Source organism: Podarcis tiliguerta, assembly GCF_965153285.1.
Source record: "Podarcis tiliguerta genome assembly, chromosome: 16".
NCBI classification, from domain to species: domain Eukaryota; kingdom Metazoa; phylum Chordata; class Lepidosauria; order Squamata; family Lacertidae; genus Podarcis; species Podarcis tiliguerta.
Genome location: NC_139549.1, coordinates 14,372,112 through 14,391,479, shown reverse-complemented (window position 1 = coordinate 14,391,479; position 19,368 = coordinate 14,372,112). Strand labels below are relative to the sequence as shown.

Genomic DNA, 19,368 nt, shown 5'->3' with positions numbered 1-19,368 from the left:
CCTTGATCTGCTGCCCGATCCGTCATAACTGGAGGTGGCATGGGCTGAATCCAAGACTCTTTGCATCCGAAGCAGTTGAAATGTGGCCCCTCTTCCGGAAACCTGTACCTCTGTCTCACCCAGTGTGTGTCATGCACACACACAAAATATTTGCCCACCTCCCCATCAACTCAAACACAAAAGCTTCTCTCTGTATGCAACTCTTTCTCTCCCCCTCTCTCCTGTTAAGATCCCAAATTGACCATTCTATTAGTCAAGCTTTGATGACTGGCTCTTGAGTGTGTGGACCACTGTCTGACTCCACAGAGAAATGTTATATTTGACGTTGTCGCCTGGATCAGTTGGTGCCTCATCCATACATAAAACAACATGCCCATTCATCACTTGATGCTGCAGTCATCAGATGATGGGCCAGGCGCATGGAGAGAGGACCACTATCAGAGGGCACCCCAGAGAGAAATGATGTGCTGTATTAATGTCTGGTGGCTGGGCAGCCAGGTGGGTTGAGAGGCATTTGAAAGGGAAGCCTGTGTGTGTGTGTGTGTGTGTGTGTGTGTGTGTGTGTGTGTGTGTGTCCAGTCCTGGGGCCTGGATCAGAAGGTCGCTGGCTGCTGGGCTCTGCGCCTTTAAATCTGGTGGAGAGCTTGCGTGGCGGGAGGGGGAGCGGAGCTGACGCAGCTGCATTCTGCCTTTCGCTGCCAAAATAGGGAAAAGGGCTGAAAATCTTGAAAAGGAAAATAAGCACCACAAGGCAACCGAAGCTCTGGCGTCACTGCCTCTGCTCTTTCCCTCTCCCTCTCCACCGCGCCGCCCCCCCCCCCCTTGCAGCCTGCCTCGCGTTGCCACAGCAACAGCACACAACCAGCATCCAGGGCTGGAAAGCTTTTGAGTGGCAGCTCAGGGATGGGAGGAAGGTTCCCAAGTTTGAATAGCATCCTGTCCTGCTCACTTTGCAATGGAGCTGAGAGAGGCGAGTGGAAAGGCTCCGCTGGAAGCCTGCTGTTTGAACCCGTCGCCAGCCCCCAAACTCCATAAGACCAAAGAAGATAGACATTTGAGATTCCTTTTTCGGAATGTCAACTATTGCCAATCTGACTCTTCCAGCTGCAATGGCTCTGTTCTGCCCCTCACTGTGGGAGCCAGTATGCCACTGAGTATCAGTTACTTAAGTGTCCCAGGAAGAGAGAGGCTCTGCTACTGTTTTCCATTATTTTAATTCCTGGTGGGTTTGTTTGTTTTCATTCTGCTGTTCATAAAATGCTTATCCTTCATTATTGGTGGTCCCCACTTCTATTTTGCAAGCCACTCTGGATGCTTATTGGTAGAAGAACAGGATATAGTTTAAAACAAGTGTAGAATAACAGAGCTAGAAGGGACCTGCAAATGTCATCTAGTCCAACCCCCTGCAATGCAGAAATTGCAACAACAAAATCCCCGACAGATGGCTATCCAACCTCTGCTTAAAAACCTTCAACGAAGGCGAGTCCACCACCTTCCAAGAAAGTCCATTCCACTGCCAAACAGCTCTTAGAGTGAGAAAGCTCTTCCAAGAACTGCCATGATCTTCCCACCCTCTTTTTTCCCCTTCAGCACCTCTGAAGTATTACTGGTTGTCATTTTGACTGCACTGGCATGTGTCAAAACCATGGGGAACAGCTAAATTGTGAAATTCCCTTCCACAGGCTGTATCATTGGCCACTAACTTGGAGAATGTAAAAGATTAGACAAATTCTTGGAGCCTAAGGCTACAGGAATCTCAACTAAAGCATCCATGACAGATGGCCATCCAACCTTTGCTTAAAAACCTCCAATGAAGGAGAGTCTACCACCTCCCGAGGAAGTCCATTCCCGTGTCAAACAGCTCCTACTGTCAGGAAGTTCTCCCTTTCTGGAATCTCCTTTCTTGTGCCTTTTTAATGACAGGACAGGCAACAGGTGAAACTGGTTGCCACTATCGTACCTACCAAACTTCTGCCTATCTCACAGTTGCTGAAGGTATAAAAGTTTAGCCAGGAGTGAGGGGGTGGAGAAATGGAGAGCCCAGCTTTAGCTTATGAAGGATGTACCTTCTTAGAATAGGGACGCAGGTGGCGCTGTGGGTAAAACCTCAGCGCCTAGGACTTGCCGATCGCATGGTCGGCGGTTCAAATCCCCGCAGCGGGGTGCGCTCCCGTCCTTCGGTCCCAGTTCGAAAGCACCCCTAGCAGTTCGAAAGCACCCCTGGATGCAAGTAGATAAATAGGGACCGCTTACCAGCGGGAAGGTAAACGGCGTTCCGTGTGCTGCGCTTGCTCGCCAGATGCAGCTTGTCACGCTGGCCACGTGACCCGGAAGTGTCTGCGGACAGCGCTGGCTCCCGGCCTATAGAGTGAGATGAGCGCACAACCCTAGAGTCTGGCAAGACTGGCCCGTATGGGCAGGGGTACCTTTACCTTTACCTTCTTAGAATAAAGGGGTAACGGTGTGACTAGTACTCTAGATGGTTGGTTTCCGTGACTGGAATGGGGCAAAGTGCACAAGAAACCAAAAAGCCTTTGAAGATGGGGTGTGTGATTCTGAGAGTCAGTGGTCAACTTGTATATCCCCCATGTGGCTGAGCTTGGTGGTATATTGCCATCATCTGTTGGGGAAATCATTTGTAGTGCATTGGCTAACATGCAGGGGGAGTTGAAAGAGGGGATCTCTGCAAGACGGCAGGCTTTTTGTTCAAAGCATCTTCCATTTCAGGGGTTGGGGTCCTGTGAATGGCACCCTCTCCCCATCTCCCCAAGAAAGCTCCCAATTTGATCTGCTGCCCCAAGCAATGATGCCTACGCCTCTTTCCTGCCCCCCTCTTTCCCCCCTGATGCAATCCTCTGCCACCCAAGCAGCCCTAGTAGCACAAAGGTGGTGCCCTGAGCAGTATCACTCGTTGCTATGGAAATTCTGGGTACCAGCGAGGGAGATGCAGCCCATCATTCCTGGATGCAAAACAACAGGAATGTGTGCGGCTGTTGCAGGATGGCACCCTATTGGGGGAGGCTGGGGCAGAAGCCTATAAAAAATGCACTGTTCATTATTATTATTTTTAATAGGAGAGGTGCTGAGATTTGTGGTAGTTTCCACAAAGCACCACAGAGGCCTGAATGAAGTGAGAGGGATGCTGGCATGGGTGAATTGAAAGGGCTCAAAAAAGATGAGGTACGGCTCAGCCCTGACACCTGCTGGATACTCTATATAGCAATTTCATTATAACAGTGTTAGGAGAATCCCTTTAAAACCATAGGGAGCAGCCATGGGGAGAGGGTAACTTTTGTTTGGGAAGAAGCCTCAAATTAAAGTTTCCGAGCACAATTCAAAATGTTGGTGCTGACCTTTCAAGCCCTAAATGGCCCAGTATACATGAAGGAGCGTCTCCATCCCTATTGTTCAGCTGGGGGGTGATGGTTCACCTCCGAGGGCCTTCTGGCGGTTCCCTCACTGCGAAAAGTGAGGTTATAAGGAACCAGGAAGAGAGCTTTCTCGGTAGTGGTGCCCACCCTGTGGAACGCCCTCCCATCAGATGTCAAGGAAATAAACAACTATATGACTTTTAGAAGACACCTGAAGGCAGCCCTGTTCAGGGAAGTTTTTTTTAATGTTTGATGTATTACTCCTTCTTTGAATGACAAGTTGTATGTGTCCACGTAACCATCTCAACCTGTGGAACTGAACGTCTGAAAGTGCTATGTGATGTTCGTTCCCCATCTGCAAGGAATCAGCTCCTCACTATGACAGCACCTGCTCTCTGGAACTCCCTGCCACCTGATATTAGGAAGGCACCTTTGCTATATTGTTTTCAACACCTGCTAAAACTCTCTTGTGTAGGCAAGCCCACCGAGATTTTTAACTTTAGCATGCGATTTTATTTTATTATGTATATTTGTTTTAGACTTTTGCTCCGATTCGTTTCTTGATCAATTTTAGGGCAACTTGTTTCGTTCCATCTTCCAAGTTTATTTGTGTTTTTCAAATGAACCTAGATTCGTTATTTTTAATGAGTGTGTATTTACTCAAGAGTTTTTTGTGATTAAGCAGGAAATAGGTCTTGTTTAATAACTTTTTAAAAGATTAAGGGAGAGGAAAGATAAACACAGCACAGACATTCGAAGACACAGAGGAAAATTGTGAGATTATTTTTTAAAAAAGAAATCATTTACTGAAAAGGGACTGACAATAATTACAATGGGAGTTCCAGTGTCAGACCAGCCCTGACCAGAAGCCATGGCCCTCTCGCCTTCCTCCCTGTCTTCTTCAGCAAGGCATCACCAAACCAGTCACTGGGGAGACTTAGCTCCCAGTGCACAGCAGACGGGACAGGTAAGAAGCCGGCGCCATTCGCACTCCAAGCCCTCTGGGGATCTGAATCTCAGTGTGTCCAAATGGAGGGAGCTGGTGCTCATTTCTTCTTTGCAGCTGCCAGTTCAGCTTCCTTTGCTTCGGCCTGAGCTGCCAATAACTCTTCGCGCTCCTTCAGGAAAGCAGCATATTCCTCTGCATGGAGTCTAGAGGAGGGGGAAGAGGAAAGAGAATTGCACCTCCTTGCTTCACGTCAAGCCTATCTGCCCCGTTTCCAGTTCTGCCCCACACCTTTCTCTGCTGCTTCACAGGGTTTGCTGCTCAGGTGGGGCTCACCAGGTGGGGCAGGCTGCTCGACCAGATTCCTGGGAGGAAGGTCCCTGTTGCTTAGAGGGAGGGAGAAGGGTGAAGCAGCAGGGAGGGCAGTGCTATGTCCACCTCTCTGCTGCCTCACCCCTCCTGGGCAAGCAACAGTGACCCACCTGCCAGGAAACTCCTTTCCACCTGGCAAGTTACCTTGGCTGCCCGTTGTATCCTGGTTCCCACCAACAGCCTCTCCTTACGATGGCATCAAGGGTCACCTCCTCAGGTTACCAAATTTCAGTTATTGTTCCCCCTCCCAACTCTCTCTCTTCCCACCACCACCTAAACCCCCCCCCCCAAAAAAAAACAGGCCAGGAAGCAGAGGCTACATTAACACATGACCGTGATCCATACTTTCTGAATAAGCACCAGCCCATCTGAAGCCACCATTTGTTGTTGGCTTGCTATTTGTTTAGAAGATTAGTAAACCAATCGATCAGATTGCTCTCCCACTGTAGCTCAAAAGGGACCGAAATCCACAAATGAATTGAAAAATAAATAGGCACAAAACCGTCGTCACCAAAACATAGATGAAATCAATAAAACCTTTTGAAACAAATAGAGATAGCTAAGCAAAATGGCTGGGTGGGCTTGCTGGAAGATGTTTGCAGCAGCCGTCCCACCTCACAGGGTTGTTGTGGGGATAAAACTGGGAGGACAAGGGCCATGTCCTTGGAGAAAAGGTGAATTATCAACAGAGCAACGACAAAACAATATAGTGAGAGCAACCGCTTAATGTCAATAGGTACAGAATTCCACAGCAAGAGTGCTGCCACACTAAAGGGTCAAATCCCTGCAAATGTGGACTGGGATGGTGTGGCTTTAGTCAAACTGCAAGTTCTGCAGCTCAAAGTGATCCAACTGGGATGGTGGGGAGAACCCTTAAGTAAACTGGTCCCAAACTGTTAAGGAAGCAAGAAACTATGACCCTTCTTTTGGGCAGAACAGTCTTCCCATTTTCCTACTCCTGCCTGCCCCAAGGGTGGGGCAAACTGGGAAGATAACATGGACCAGCCCCCTGCTCATTCAATAAACTGAGTATCCTGGTTTATAGTTGTATGCAAACTGCAACCAGAGTCTGCTTGTCTGCTTCCTCGTGGATTCTTCCCAAGGTTTGTGCTCTTCAGCCACTGATTCCCATGGGCACCAGTCACTTACTCTTTCACCACCTTGATGCCCAGCGACCGGGCAGTCCCCATGAGTGACAGGACGACCCTCTCGAGCGGCGTGTCGCGGAGCACGAAGTTTGGGTCCTGAGACTTCACCAGGGCGATTTCGTACAAGTGCTTCAAGGTCACCATTCCTGCCACCTCATGCCCTGCAGCACAGCAAAGAGAGGGTCTTAAAGCCAGGAAGAGCCAATTGGAGGTTTGCTACCAAAGCCCAAGAGGGGGAAATCCCAGCACACCTCAAAACTCCCAACATTTTTAGCCATGTGTGTTATCATGCACATGAGGGGGGGGGGGAATTCATTTGAACTCAAAATATTCAAACTCCAAGGCTTATGCTTCCCCCAACACAATTTTGAACCGGTTCTAATGTGAGGCATGCACTTAGTGGTAACTCCAGAGTCTGTGCTAGACTGTCACAGCAAAAACAACAAATGGAAAAAACATCCTGCAGAGCATTAGAAGACTCCCAAAACCGTTCGAAAACCAAGGCATGGCTTCCAATTGGCTGCAGGAGTGTCCGAAAAACACCCGCAAACCAGAACACTCACTTCTGGGTTTGCGGCGTTAAGAGAGCCGATTTGTTTGGCAACTAAGCCATTTGGGAAGCAAGGTTCCACTGTACTTAAGTGATTTGAGCCTTGACAAACAGGTGGGAAAACCAATCCCAACCCAGAAGCCACTGGTGACAACATTGCCAGGACGTGGGCTGCTGGTCCCATGTCCCCCCCCAGCTCTGGTGCTCAGATGGCTCCTTTCTGCTGTTCTCTCCCAGTGCTTTGGCTCTGGACCTTCACTCGACCCAGCAGCTTCCCTCCCTGGTCGTGTCTCTCACCAGGATTTGTTGCTCCCTTTTCTATGCCAGCCACCGACAGCAGAAAATACGTGGCTGTTGGCTTGTTTATCTGAAGCTCGTACGATCGGTCAGGCTGCAAAAAGGAGTACAGGGAAAAGCGAAGAGAGTTAAGTCAGCCATGCCTCAGAGATCTCTGGCAAAGGCGCAAACACAAAAATGAGGTGCAAACCAGGCGTGGGGCCCTCCAGATGTTCTGGACTGCCACATCCATTATTATTACTAACTCAGTGGTACAGCACATGTCTCAGAAGAGCTGCCACCAGTCACTGTATACAACATGGGCCAAGGATCTGGCTCTGTGTAAGACGTCAAAAGTGGTTGGCACACGACCTGGGACCCTCCAGATCAAGCTGCACACAGAAGTATTTGAACTCTAGGGCCCAGGCACTCAAGGTTCAAGACAGACATCTGCCTGCAAGATGTTTCCAGCCCTGCCTCTAAATAAATAGGTAAATTATGTTCTTCTCACCCGTACAATGATGCGTGTGGGCAGAGGGATCCCTTCCTTGATGTCCTTTGTGCGTTCATTGAAATCCTTGCAGAATTGCCCAATGGAGATGCCTCTCTGGAGGGGGATAAGAGACAGGAATCACACAAAGTGAGATTTAGAAGGAAATTCAGAGGGCAGCTAGTCTAACACTTTGCAGGATCAGGAAGAATTCAGGATGCAACCACAGCATTCCTGGGAGAAGGCGATCCGCTCTCAGCTGAATTGCCTCCTGGAACGTAAGTGCCCACCACATCCCCAGGTGGCCTGTTCCACTACTGAACAGCATGTATCACAAGCAGCTGAAATCTGCTCCCTGGCATTCCAGCCCCTCCATTGCTTATAATCCTGCTGTCTGGGCCAGAATCAAGTCTGTCCCATCTTGTGAGTGACAGCCCTTCAGCTATTTGAAGCCTGCTATTGTGTCTCTACCCAATCTTCCTTTTTCTGGGTGCTAGAAGGATTTCAGGACTCAGCTCCCAAGCCTTTCCCCAGAAGGGGCAAACTCTCCTATAGCTGCCCTGTCTAAGCTTGGCAGGGGAGGTAACAGTGGGGGTGATGATGGTGGAGGAATCCCTTGTTCAGCCCAAGGGAAAGCTTCCGGGGACCATGTGGCCAATAGTGGGCAGGCTCAGAGGAAAAAGAGAGTGGAGGGGGAGGGAATGCAAATTTCACCTATCTACAGTAGGCTAGTTTCTGCTCCAGCGCTGCTCCAGAAAAGAGGTGCAGCACAGCAGTCTATTTCTAAAGAGTGGGGCTGAGTCTCAAGCTGCTTGGATGTTAATTAACCCTTCTGGTTTGGAACCAGCTGCCTCCTTTAATGGACAGAGTCATTTCTTACACATCTATCCCACTCAAGGTGGCAAAGTTGGAGGGGCGAGGGGGCTTTTTCTCAAGTGGTTTCCTCCTGCCCGGGTGCTGAGCACACCCAGACCTGCGGCTGAGTGAATCACCTGCCCCTGGGACCGAAGAGGCACTCAGCATATGCTCAGAGGAACTCCCCGCCCCTCGACGGTTACTTCAATTGTGCCAGACTTGAATGAAGGCTCAAATGAAAACCACTTGGAAACAGTCCCACAGCCATGGCCCTTTGAATGGGCAAGAAAAACTGAATGACGGCGAAGGCGAAACGAGGGAGTTTTGTGTGTACGTGTGTGTTTAAATCCTCCGTCCAAGAGCAGGCTGGGGGTGGGGAGACGCACACACAGGGATCCTCCTCCTCCTCCTTGAGGGAGAACAGACCGCCTCACCCTGTCTCTGCCTTGCTCGGAGCACATCGGGAGAGGTAGGTAGAAGCACACGCTGCCGGATCCCTGCAGGTATTGGAAGAAGGGAGGAGGGGAGGATGCGCCAGAGATCCCCCACCCCCGCCCGCGAGCAGTGGGGAGGGGGCCGAACCAGGATATCCTGTGTGCGTTTCCTTTGGCACAAGGAGCAACTGTAGAGCTGAGGAGGGGGAGGGGGAGGATGTGAATGGCAAGGACTCAACAGCCCACCCTCCCTCCCAGCGGCAAAAACAGGATGGCTGAACAGGGACAGAGTCAAGCAGACACACACACACACACAGCTCCCACACACTTGTCCGGCAAATACGTAGGTCCCTCCCCTCGACACCCCCAATCTAGAGGACGGAGATCCCTCCGGCATAATGCACAAACAGACACACAGAAACAGACACACATGCACACTTTCTACAAGGCTCCCCCGTCTAATAAAAATCAAATAAATCCAAGAATCAGGATACCTCCCTGTTATCTCTGCACACAAAGTGGTTTCCAACTCCTTGGGTGGGGGAATTTCACTCACAACTGGGGAAGACCCCCTTCCCTCCCAGTCCTGTCTGGTATGCACCTGAGGATATATGAGCAGGAGAAAGAGTGCCTCTGAGGATGTACAGAGCAGCTCTCTCTCTCTCTCCTCACTGGGCAAATGGTGCCTCCATGCAGGCCTTGGCTTCTGCACTCCTGCTTGTTCTGAAGCCTCTTCCTACAGCCTTCATGCTCCTGAAAACCTTGGTCTGAGCAAGTTGAGCAGGCAGAGGGGGTCCCAAATCCCAGTGCCTTGTCCTTTCAAGAAGGCTGAGGATTTGTATGGTAATTCAGGGGTGGGAGGGAGGAATGTCTCAGTTTTGTGGGGATTACTGGGGGTTGGGGGGAATGGACAGGGAACTGTGTCTGAACTGACCCAGAATAAGATCTTGGGGTTGACTGACTGCAAAGAGGTTTAGTTTTGTGCATCTACTTCTGTTGCTCCACTTCTGCGCTGGTCCAGAGTTAGCATAAAACTGTCCATACTGAGTCATTGCTGTGCTGTGATGATATATGTGGTGGCTGGAACCCTGTGGGGAAGATTTGTGGGCCAGATGTTGGGGGCAGGGTGCTCAAGCTGTCTGGATGCTATGCACTCTGACCTGGAAATGCTCCCCCACTCTCATCCTAGATGTCTAAACGCATACTCTGCACATGGGCAGGGGCAGCCTCTCCTTAATTGCAACTTCAGCCAGCTTGACTGCTGGCTCAAATTTAAGCCCTATGGATGTGCTCAGCACAAAATCTCCATGCGGGCATCCAAGTGACAATAAAGTTAAGGAAGGGTTCATTATCAATATTAATTCATAAATAATACTTCATGCCAGTACAAAAGAGGCAAGCCCCACGGCTGTGATTACTGTATTAGGGAAAGGGCTGGAAGTAAGACTGATTGCACTGCAATGCCTTTACAGAAATCCATGGTGCAGCCACACGGGGAACAAAAAGGGATAATGCAGAGCTGGGAAAGGTGCAGAAAACAAGGGCAACAAAAATTACCAGGGAGCTGGACAGCAACTGCACTAGGAGGAGATGTTACATTTGAGGCTTTTTAGTTTGAAAAAAAGGTTAAGAGGAAGGTGAGCTGAGGTTTTTAAAAACTGTGACTCTGTGTGCAGTAGAAAGTTGGTGGAGCGGAATTTGCCTGTTTCACATTAAAACCTGGGATGATCCAGTAAAATTGATTAGCAGTAGATTCAGGACTAAAGAAAAACACACCTTTACCCAAATGCAGAATTAACAGGTTGTACCTAATGCTAGTCAAAGAGACTGTGTCAGCCTGTTGCAGCAAAACCAACAAGTATTGTGGCACCTTAAGAGACCCAACAAATTTATTACAGCAAAGGTTTCCACAAACTACAGTCCATGAAAGTTAGTGCAATCATAAATTTGTTAGTGTTTAACGTGCCACAATACTCTATTGTTGTTTCTGAATTCGTACCAGCCGCTTGCCACAGAAAGATTATCCAAGCCACTTGCAAAAACTTGAAGAGCATAACATACATTCACCATAAAATAAAAAAGAACAATGCATTACAATTACAACAATCTATAAAACAGACCAATAAAACAGCAGCAAAACGCATACCATAAATAGACAGCAAAATCTTCAAAACCCATCAAATGTCTAGGAGAAAAGGTTAAGTTTCTACCTGATGGCGTAAGGATGTTAATGATTGCAGGGAGACCTCCAGAGGAGCAGGGGGAGGCATAATCGAAAAGGCCCCCTCTCAAGTGACACGAGCTCAGACTCTATTAATGTTGGCAGCACATATTATATAGCTTTTTAAAGAATAACCAAAGGGCGTTACACACATTGCCTGTATGCATTTAATCCTTGCAACAACCCTGAAAAGTAGGCTTGCATTCTTATGCTCATATTGCAGACTGGTGGTGGTGGGGAGACTGAGAGGGGCTTCGCTAAGGCCGCCTAGGAAGTTCATGGTCCAGGCGTGTTTTCAAGGAGGGGCTTCCTGGTTCAAAGCCCAAATGTCTCAGGTCTGGTTTGGGATGAAGCGAAAGAAGAGGTGGGCTTTCAGGAGAACTGACCAGGGAAAAGGCGATTGGAGGTTTTAAACCAATGGGTCTTTGCAGGTGTCCCCCCCCCAACCCGGCTTCAAAGTCCACAGTCATGGCGTTTCCAGTGATCAGATGGGATCAGCAATCTGGCGTTTTAAGACAAAGGCGGTTGCTTCAGCCTTCCGATAACGGATACTGACAGGGCATGAAGAAGGCACCCCCAACTAGGCAGTTCAACTGCGCGGAAGCAAGAGTGACCTTTTCTACAGGCTGGCACGAGTCACAAAGTAAGTGGAGCAAGGCAATTTTATTTATATGCCCCCTACCCCCATTGCTGTTCTTTGCAGCTCATGTGAATAGGCTTCAGCAACCACCCACAGCCCCAGCCTGACCACGACACTGAAGCCAGAAGGCCCCTGCAAGCCCTGATGACGCTGGTTTTACCTACACATCCCTAGAAGATTTGCCTCTTCTCATGTATGCCTCCTCTATAGCCTTTTCAGTGGTTGTAAATACCTCTTTTTTTATTCACCTAGAGGCTTTTTAATAGTGTTTTCAGTTTGAGCTTTTTTACGCTATCTCTATCGTTAACAAAACTGCTGTTCATTTTTAACTGTGTTATTTTCCTTTTTCCTTTTTTTTTTTTTTTTTTGAGCATTGTTTTGCTTATATGCCACCAAGAAAATATTTACTGATGGACAAATTAAAAATAAAATAGAAATTTAATTAATTAATTAAAAATAGGCCACAACCAAGTCCCCCCCCCCCCCATTTATTTGATTAAATGCATAGTTTTGGAAGCGTTGAAGCTCAGTTTGCTTTGCATGCAAAAGGTCCCAGGATTGATCCCCAGCTTCTCCAGGCAGGGCTGGGAGAGAATCCTGTCTGAAATGCTGGAATGCCACTGCCAGTCAGTGCACGCAGTACCAGCTAGATGGGATCACAGGGTCTGACTCATTACAAGACAGTTTCCAATGTTCCAGAGCTCTCTCTTTCTCACTCCTTTCAGATGGGAAAGCAAGATCCTCAGAAAGTGCCCCCCCCCAACCTCCCTTCTTAATTTCCTTCATTGTATGCTCTCTTCTTTCTCCCCCCCCCCCCCCCAAAAGGCACCATGGAGCAGCAGGCCCCCAACATCCCACACACCTGCGTGGCAGCTGTGGTCATCGTCTGCACCATGGGGGCGATGGACGTCTACCTGGTGGAGCAGAGCACAGGGGCCCGGCGCCTGGGAGTTGGCGCCCTTGCCCTGGCTGGGGACCTCTTCTTTTTGCTTGTGCTGCGCTACGCAACCATGTGGGTCGGCAGCGAGGTGAGGCCGGCCCAGCGAGGCTACGCCATGGTGCTGTGGTTTCTCTTTGCCTTCGCGCTGGAGATCAAGCTCTACTTTGTCTACCAGCACTACGCAACCGAGGGGCGGGCGCCTGACCCGCTGGCCCGGCGCACCCTGACCCTCCTGCTCTCCATCTGCATCCCTGCCCTTTACACGGTCCTTGGAGCCACTGAGCTGGTGGCCCAGGCCTCCGCCAGCTTCCGGAAGAAAGACGAACTGCGCGGGCGCCTCTTTTGGGTGGTGTTGGACCTGCTGGATGTGCTGGAGATTCAGGCCAGCCTGTGGGAGCCGCAGCGGCGGGTGCTCCCCCTGTGGGCTGAGGGGCTGACCTTCTTCTACTGCTATGGCCTCCTGCTGATTCTCCCTTGTGTCTCGCTAAATGAGCTGGGGGTGCAAGGCCCTCGCCCTGGCGCTCTCTACCCGCTCCTGAGTCTGGCCAGCGTCAACGTGGCCACCATCTTCATCCGCGGGGGGCTGTTGCTCCTCTGCCATGACCAGCGCATCTCCTCCATCTTCATGGGGAAGAACTTCTTGGCCATTGCACTAAAGTGCTGCGCTGCCCTCCAGCACCACAGAAGCACTCGGGGCAGAAGGGAAACAGGCCACAGCCACATCCGAGGCAGCCGGGCCCTTGGACATACTCAGCCAATGGATGAGCAGCTCCGTAGAAACACAGATGAAACACACCTTGGGCACCTGACACCTGACAGGGTTTGCAAGTGTGCTCAGGCCACGGCTGGCATGCCCTACAGACACAGCCCAGGTGAACCACCACAAGCGATGGCTGAAGTCTCCTACAGACAGCCGCAGGCTACAGAAGAACAGTTCCACTGCTGCGTCCAAACCACCAGCCACCAGCTCCACAGACATTGCCACCTTAAAAGCCAAGGGTCAGAGCACTGCAGGCACACTACTCAACTTTCCCCAAGAGCGCCACCAGCCGCCACTGGTCCCTCCACTTCCAGAGGACTCAGAACAGGTCAGCACATACAGCTCAAGTCTGTCTGGGGCGGACTGTGAGATACCTTTTCTGTGATGCTGTCTGGCAAACAGCCTCACTTTTCTCTTGGGTGCCCTCACTGGGAACAGTGGGCCAAAAGGGCACTGGGTGTATCAGCAAGAGTGTAACAACAGAACGTTCATAGGGGGAGGCTGCCTCTACACTGGTCATTTGCTGTGAGAAAGCCACACTTCATTGACACACTTTTTGCAGGGCATCTACACAACCAAAACACACTCATCTCATGTTTTCCCTATTCAACTTCATTCCCTCCACCCCAGCTCAGAAAATCCCATTTAAACATAAAAATGGATGCTACACACTATTTTCTCAGGTGTAGATAACCCAGCTGTTGCAGCCTAGATAGGTCAATAATGCCCTGTACAAATTGTGCTCGAGAAATGTCCTTCTCTATGGTCTGCCTCTCCTGTCTAAGAATCACTGCCATTACTTTAGCTCCTCCCTCTCCAAATATTATTGCCTTTGTATCAGTCCCCACTCCCCTACTTTGCAGTAGGAGAGTGCAGCTAATGGTGGGGTGGGAATACTTATCTCCCCCCAACCCAATACACACACCATGGCCCCAATAAAAATGGCCTCCTCCGTAATATATGGGACTGGGATACAAGGACTGCTCGCTTGGACTACAGTATTTTGTTTGGATTCCAGAAGTCTGGAATTAGATACTGTTCAGGTTCTGGGTTAAAGCAGAATGGCAATGATCAGCTGCTGCTAAATCATCCACATCTGGACGCACCTTCAGTCACCTGAGCATAATGGGCACAGAAGAACTAGGCTCTGCTCTTATGTCTTGGGTTCTTAATTTTGTTACAGCAATTGATCTGTACCCCATAAGCTCAGAAACAGCAGAGTTAAGTTTTGTCACATGTGTCCTTAGAAATCAAATCTCGCAATCTGTGCTTCTTCGTACTACAAAGGGAGACACAATCCTGCCGCCGAGGGAGTGGGAAAGTTTTTTCGCTCTTGCAGCCAGCTTCATTTCTATCTTCTATTCTCAAAATTGCCAAAACAGTTTCTTAAAGGAAATCACCACTTCCATGTCCCTTATCCTAAGAAAAGCAGCTTAGCAAAATGACTAACCAAACTATGTGGCTGTGATTCACTCTATTTTGCTTACGATCAGATAAGGATTGTATCTGAGTTGGGGGTTCAGCTCCAGAACGTGAAGCAATAAAGAAGAGAGTGCCTCTAAGCATGTTGAGAGTGTTCTTCCCCCCTGCCCACTCTTACCAGTGAACAAGGGCAATCAACTTCTACACACATCTGGGGTTTAACAGCAGGGCCTCCAGAACACATTGCCCAGCGTTTCAAGACTTAGCTGCTAATTTTGTGCGTGTATACATATATACCTCACTGCCATGGTACAGATGGGGGGGGGGGGGAGAAGGTTCAGAATAATCCCAACAAGTTCATGCAATCGAAGGACTAGGGAGTGGGTTTCCAAGCCAAACAGTATAACTGCTCAGTTGATCCAAGCCTTGGCACTCAATTGCCACCTTCCAGTCAGTTAGCTACACCTTCATTATTTTCATTATGATCAATACCAGTGATTTTAATCAAAGGCAGAGAACAAAACAGCAAAAACGATTGTTTTTCAAAAGAAGCCAATTTATGTCCCAAACTGTGGCCCACTCCCAAAGAAACTCTCTCAGTTATCTAGCCTCACACTTCAATTCTGCTAGACCTCCATTCCTCCTAACCCTCTCCCATGCATACCTGCCCAAGGATAGGTCCTAAGGGTGGTCCAGGAACAGCCTGCCCAGCTCGGATGATCGACCGGATCACATTTCCAGGCTCCACCTTTTGTACTGCTTTAGAAGCAGCACGGGATATCTTCGACATCGTAATTCAAGTTCTGGCTAGATCTGAATTAGAAAAAGTCAAATTTAATATTATTAAAAAGATTTCTAGACAATGTCATCTGTGGACAGATTACAAAAAACCACATATAAAATCAAAACCACATCAATTTCACAACTAAGGAGAAGTAACAATGGCTTAAAACTATATACAACTCAGGAAAAGATAATCTTCCCCAACCTGGTGCCCTCCAAATGTTTTGGACTACAACTTCCATTAGCCCCAGTCAGAATGACCCAAGGTCAGGAATGATGGGAATTGTTGTTATTATTTATTGTTATTATTTATTAAATTTGTATACCGTCCTATACCCACAGGAATCTGGAAGATTCCAAGCTGGGGAAAGACGAAATAATCAAAGTATCTAAAATAATCAAAGTATCTAAAAACCAGAATCAATGCTCTAAAGCCATGGTTCCCAACGTGGGGCACACGGACCACAGGGGGTGGATTTGATTTTTAAGGGGGGCAAATCGAGAATGAGTTATTAACAGTGAATGGCCTTTTAAGCTTCCTACACGTGAACAGGAGTTCACTTTTTGAATAACAAGAATTATATGTCACAGTGGGGAGGGCATCAGGATTTTAGAGATGCTTAGGTGGGGCATGGCCAAAAAAAAGGTTGGGAACCACTGCTCTAAAGCATCAGTAATCTTTAACCCAAACTGGAAGAAATGCAATGACAAGTTGGGGTAGCTGGTGTCCCTTGTGATTGATAGGGCAGAAAGCAGGCCGAAAGGAGGTGGAGCCAGAGCCTATTGGAGCCTATTGTTACATTGGAAATCCAACCACAGGCATTGGTCAAAATTCCCCAGGCGCCAGGCGCATTTTGCTACTGGTGCAGGTCCAATTACAACTCCGTGGAGATTTCTGGGCACCAGATTGGCAACCACAGTTTGTAAACCTCTGCCTTAATCCATAGTTAATTTCTATTTCTATTTCCACTGTGTGTGTTTCTCCTTCTTGCATACTGGGACAAGTGAATTGTTGCAAGAGCAAGCTACAGTACAGCAATTTAATCGAGATCATAGAATCATAGTATTAGAAGGGACCCCAGGAGTCATCTAGTCCAACACCCTGGCAAACAGACATTCTGTTGTGGAAACCGTAACCTAGGTTTAAGGTGCCATTTGGCACCTAGCTTATACACCTGAATTTCTAACACTGACTACGAGTGCCCCCCCCCCCCCCCACTTATGTGCAACTGGCTAGCCTGTGACATTCTAACCTGAAAATCGCAGGAGATAGCTCATGAGTTCTCATGGCTTACGAGGAGACCCTTCCTGGAGCCCAAAGAGGACATCAGGAGAGACCACCGCTGCAGCTGGGCTTTGAGAATCTGCTAGATATATTTTCTGAAAATATAGCTGAAGGAATAGGGTGCTTTTTAGGAGGAACAATGGGACCTGGGGGCCCTGGCTCAGTTTCAGGAAGGGAAAGGCTGAAGGTCAGGGGTGAGAAATCATTCAACTGATACCACATTTAGAAAAGTAACCTCTTTGCATTTAGGTGCTATTAAGCCAGAGCAACAACCAGCTTCTGCTTCACAAACATGGGCTAAAATGCAGCTGGGGATGCACTCCTTCTATATAGTATTTAATCATCAATTCTTATTCCCAGGGAACTCTGACAATTGTAGCCCTACGAGGGGAACAGAGGCCTTCCAACAACTCTCAGCACCCTTGCAAGACTCCAGTTCCAATGACTCTTAAAGGGCTGTCACAGTGCTTTACAAGTCTGGTGTGGCCTTTGTGTGAGACAGCTTCACCTGCATGTCTATTTAAACCCCTAAATTTGCTCTTAGGGGGAAGCGCCATAGCTCAGTGGCAAAGCACAGTCTCTGCGTGCAGAAGCTCCAATCCCTGCATAGCCGCTGCCAGTCAGTGCAGACAACGCTAGACTGCATGGGCGAACGGTCTAAGGCAACTTCCAGGCTCACTCTCCCCGTTGGTCACCGCAAGTTCAACCTCCCCGCATCTTTTTAGCTACTGACCCATCTTACCTTCCACTCACTCAAAGCGTCTCCTCCGCGGCCCTGGGCGCAGCCATCTTGGGTCATGGAGGTCAAAGGCGCGCTGAATTCTGGGAACGCTTCTCTTCCCCCCCCTTCCCTTGCCACCAAGCTGCCCAAAATGGCGTCCGTCCCCATAGCAACCGCAGTCCTCAGCACAGAGCTAAGAAATTAGAGAGGCGCACAACTCGACTTCCAAATGTCAGAGCAGAAAATAGTTACGCGTGGAAATCAGTTGAGATTTTAACGCATCTGCGATTAGGCATGGCAGCAAATGCGTCCCCCTTGTCCCGCCAAAAAAGGAGCAGAAGATGTAATTTTACTCAGAAGTAAGCTCCACTAAATATAGTTAGTTAGTTAGTTAGTTAGTTAGTTAGTTAGTTAGTTAGTTAGTTAAGAAGAGAGATATAAATCTCAGTTCAGCTGCATGCAAGTCAATGACAGAACATGCAACTTCTACATGCAATTGAGTACTGTACTGGGTTTACCCTGGAGAAGTTCCAAGAGCGGAATATATGGATTGTTGTTGGGGGTTTTTTGCAATCTTCTCAAGGGGTTTTCATATGAGGGATTTTTTTTGGCTGGCAATCCAACCAATGAGCCTCGGCGCTTCTTCTGATCTGCTGTGGATCACACTGCAGGGCTTTCCTAAACTACTATCTCTCTCATCACTGCCTCCCCAAAACCCTGTAAGAGGAGTGGGGTGACAGTGGAGTTGCTGTACGCTGCTGTCTCAGCCCACCAATTATTATTATTATTTCTTATGTATTAGTTTTCTCAGCCACCCTTCACAACTTTAAAAATACAACATAAAAAAAACCAGCTAAACCACACTACAATCAACAGAACAAGGCAGGTCCTAAAATATCAGGTGTCAAAGGCCAGGGTAAAGTCTTCAGCACATGACACCCCCCAAAAAAATTGTGCTTGGCAGGAGAGAATTCTACAACTACAATGTGGAGAATGGGTCTAACAGGACCAGATGACAACATAAGGTTATTGGAAACGACCCTCTCAGCCTCAGCCTGACCCACAACCTCCGCTAGAAGTATAATGCACCTGTCAACCTCAGCCTTCCATCCTGAAACAAAGGCACAGCATATTGAATTTGCATTGGTAAGGCTATTATTAAAATGATGAAAAGGTTTTTTCTAAGTTATCCTTTTTTCTTTACACAAAATAAGGCCAGAGTTAGAAAAAGCATGAAATGCATTCTTTGCGGCTGCCATTTGTTTGAGGGTGGACATGCTAAGTCACAAAGCTACATCAAAATCTTGAATTTCTCCATTGATTTCTATAGGAAACTCCCACTTCCACAAAGGAGGGCAATGGCTTCTAGGTTCAAACTATGGGATATACAACAAAATGTTGCAGCACGGGCTACTCCTATTCAGGGTTCTAGCCAGCCATGCCCTTTTCCATTCCATTCCCACCAACTCTCTTCAGGGGTCTCTTTTTATTCTCTTTCTACAGCCAGCCAGCCTTCCACGGCCACTGACTATGCTCAGTCCTCATTGGGTTGTTTGGGGGATTTTTGTCCCCTTAAGGGTTTTTTTGCAATGTTTTTGTACTCTTGTAAATCCTGCAGCTTCCCCAAGCCCCCTCTTGTGCACAGAAAGTGCCCTTTTGCCTACATAACCACTAGTTTTGCCTACATAACAGGTGGCATGGGGACCATATTTTCATTCTGAGGGCCACACTCTTTTCTGAGTAACCCTCTGGGGGCCGCATTCCAATGGTGGAAGGCAAAAGTTGGCAGAACAGTGAATAGAAATTTTTCTTTTGTACTAGAAGGCTAGTTTTTACCCCTACTCACACACCCCTCTCTATCCCTGATCCAGAAAAAGCAAGAGGACACATTTCAGCCAAACAAAAGTACTTGGGTGTGCAAGGCAGAACCGGTGCAGGGTTTGGTGTGTGGAGAGTTCTGAGAGGCTTGAGGGAGAGGCTAAATGGGTCACATTCAGCCCACGGGGTTTGAGATTCCTGCTTCTGAGTTATGCTGGAATTATTTGTGGAGCACAGCGATAATGGAGAAAACCACTTGCCAAATCAGCATAATAAAAGGTCACCAGACTTTTTGTGCCATTTGGGAATTAGCTTTATTACTTATATAGTCATGAC

General features: G+C 48.4%; 2 protein-coding genes across 6 annotated transcripts; one reads left to right on the top strand and one right to left on the bottom strand.

Annotated features, from left to right (window-relative positions):
- Positions 1–4,151: 4,151 nt before the first annotated feature.
- Positions 4,152–17,394, bottom strand: MRPL11 (mitochondrial ribosomal protein L11). 2 transcript variants are annotated; one of them, XM_083416327.1, is made up of 6 exons: positions 17,236–17,394; positions 15,090–15,238; positions 7,175–7,270; positions 6,685–6,778; positions 5,839–5,998; positions 4,152–4,523 (listed from the first exon to the last, which is right to left on the bottom strand). In XM_083416327.1, exons 2-6 carry the CDS (start codon positions 15,213–15,215, stop codon positions 4,418–4,420), a joined length of 582 nt encoding a protein of 193 aa, XP_083272453.1. In that variant the 5' UTR covers positions 15,216–15,238; positions 17,236–17,394; the 3' UTR covers positions 4,152–4,417. The 2 variants fall into 2 exon arrangements, with proteins under 2 accessions (XP_083272453.1, XP_083272454.1); XM_083416328.1 differs by having other exon boundaries at positions 17,247–17,334.
- On the top strand, positions 7,277–14,565 carry LOC310665939 (transmembrane protein 121-like). Of its 4 annotated transcripts, none has more exons than XM_083416326.1 (3): positions 7,277–8,477; positions 11,367–11,496; positions 12,129–14,565. In XM_083416326.1, the coding sequence occupies exon 3, from the start codon at positions 12,134–12,136 to the stop codon at positions 13,370–13,372; it is 1,239 nt and encodes a 412-aa protein (XP_083272452.1). In that variant the 5' UTR covers positions 7,277–8,477; positions 11,367–11,496; positions 12,129–12,133; the 3' UTR covers positions 13,373–14,565. The 4 variants fall into 4 exon arrangements, with proteins under 4 accessions (XP_083272452.1, XP_083272450.1, XP_083272449.1 ...); XM_083416324.1 differs by lacking the exon at positions 11,367–11,496 and adding an exon at positions 11,095–11,306; XM_083416323.1 differs by lacking the exon at positions 11,367–11,496 and adding an exon at positions 10,887–11,306.
- Positions 17,395–19,368: the final 1,974 nt, after the last annotated feature.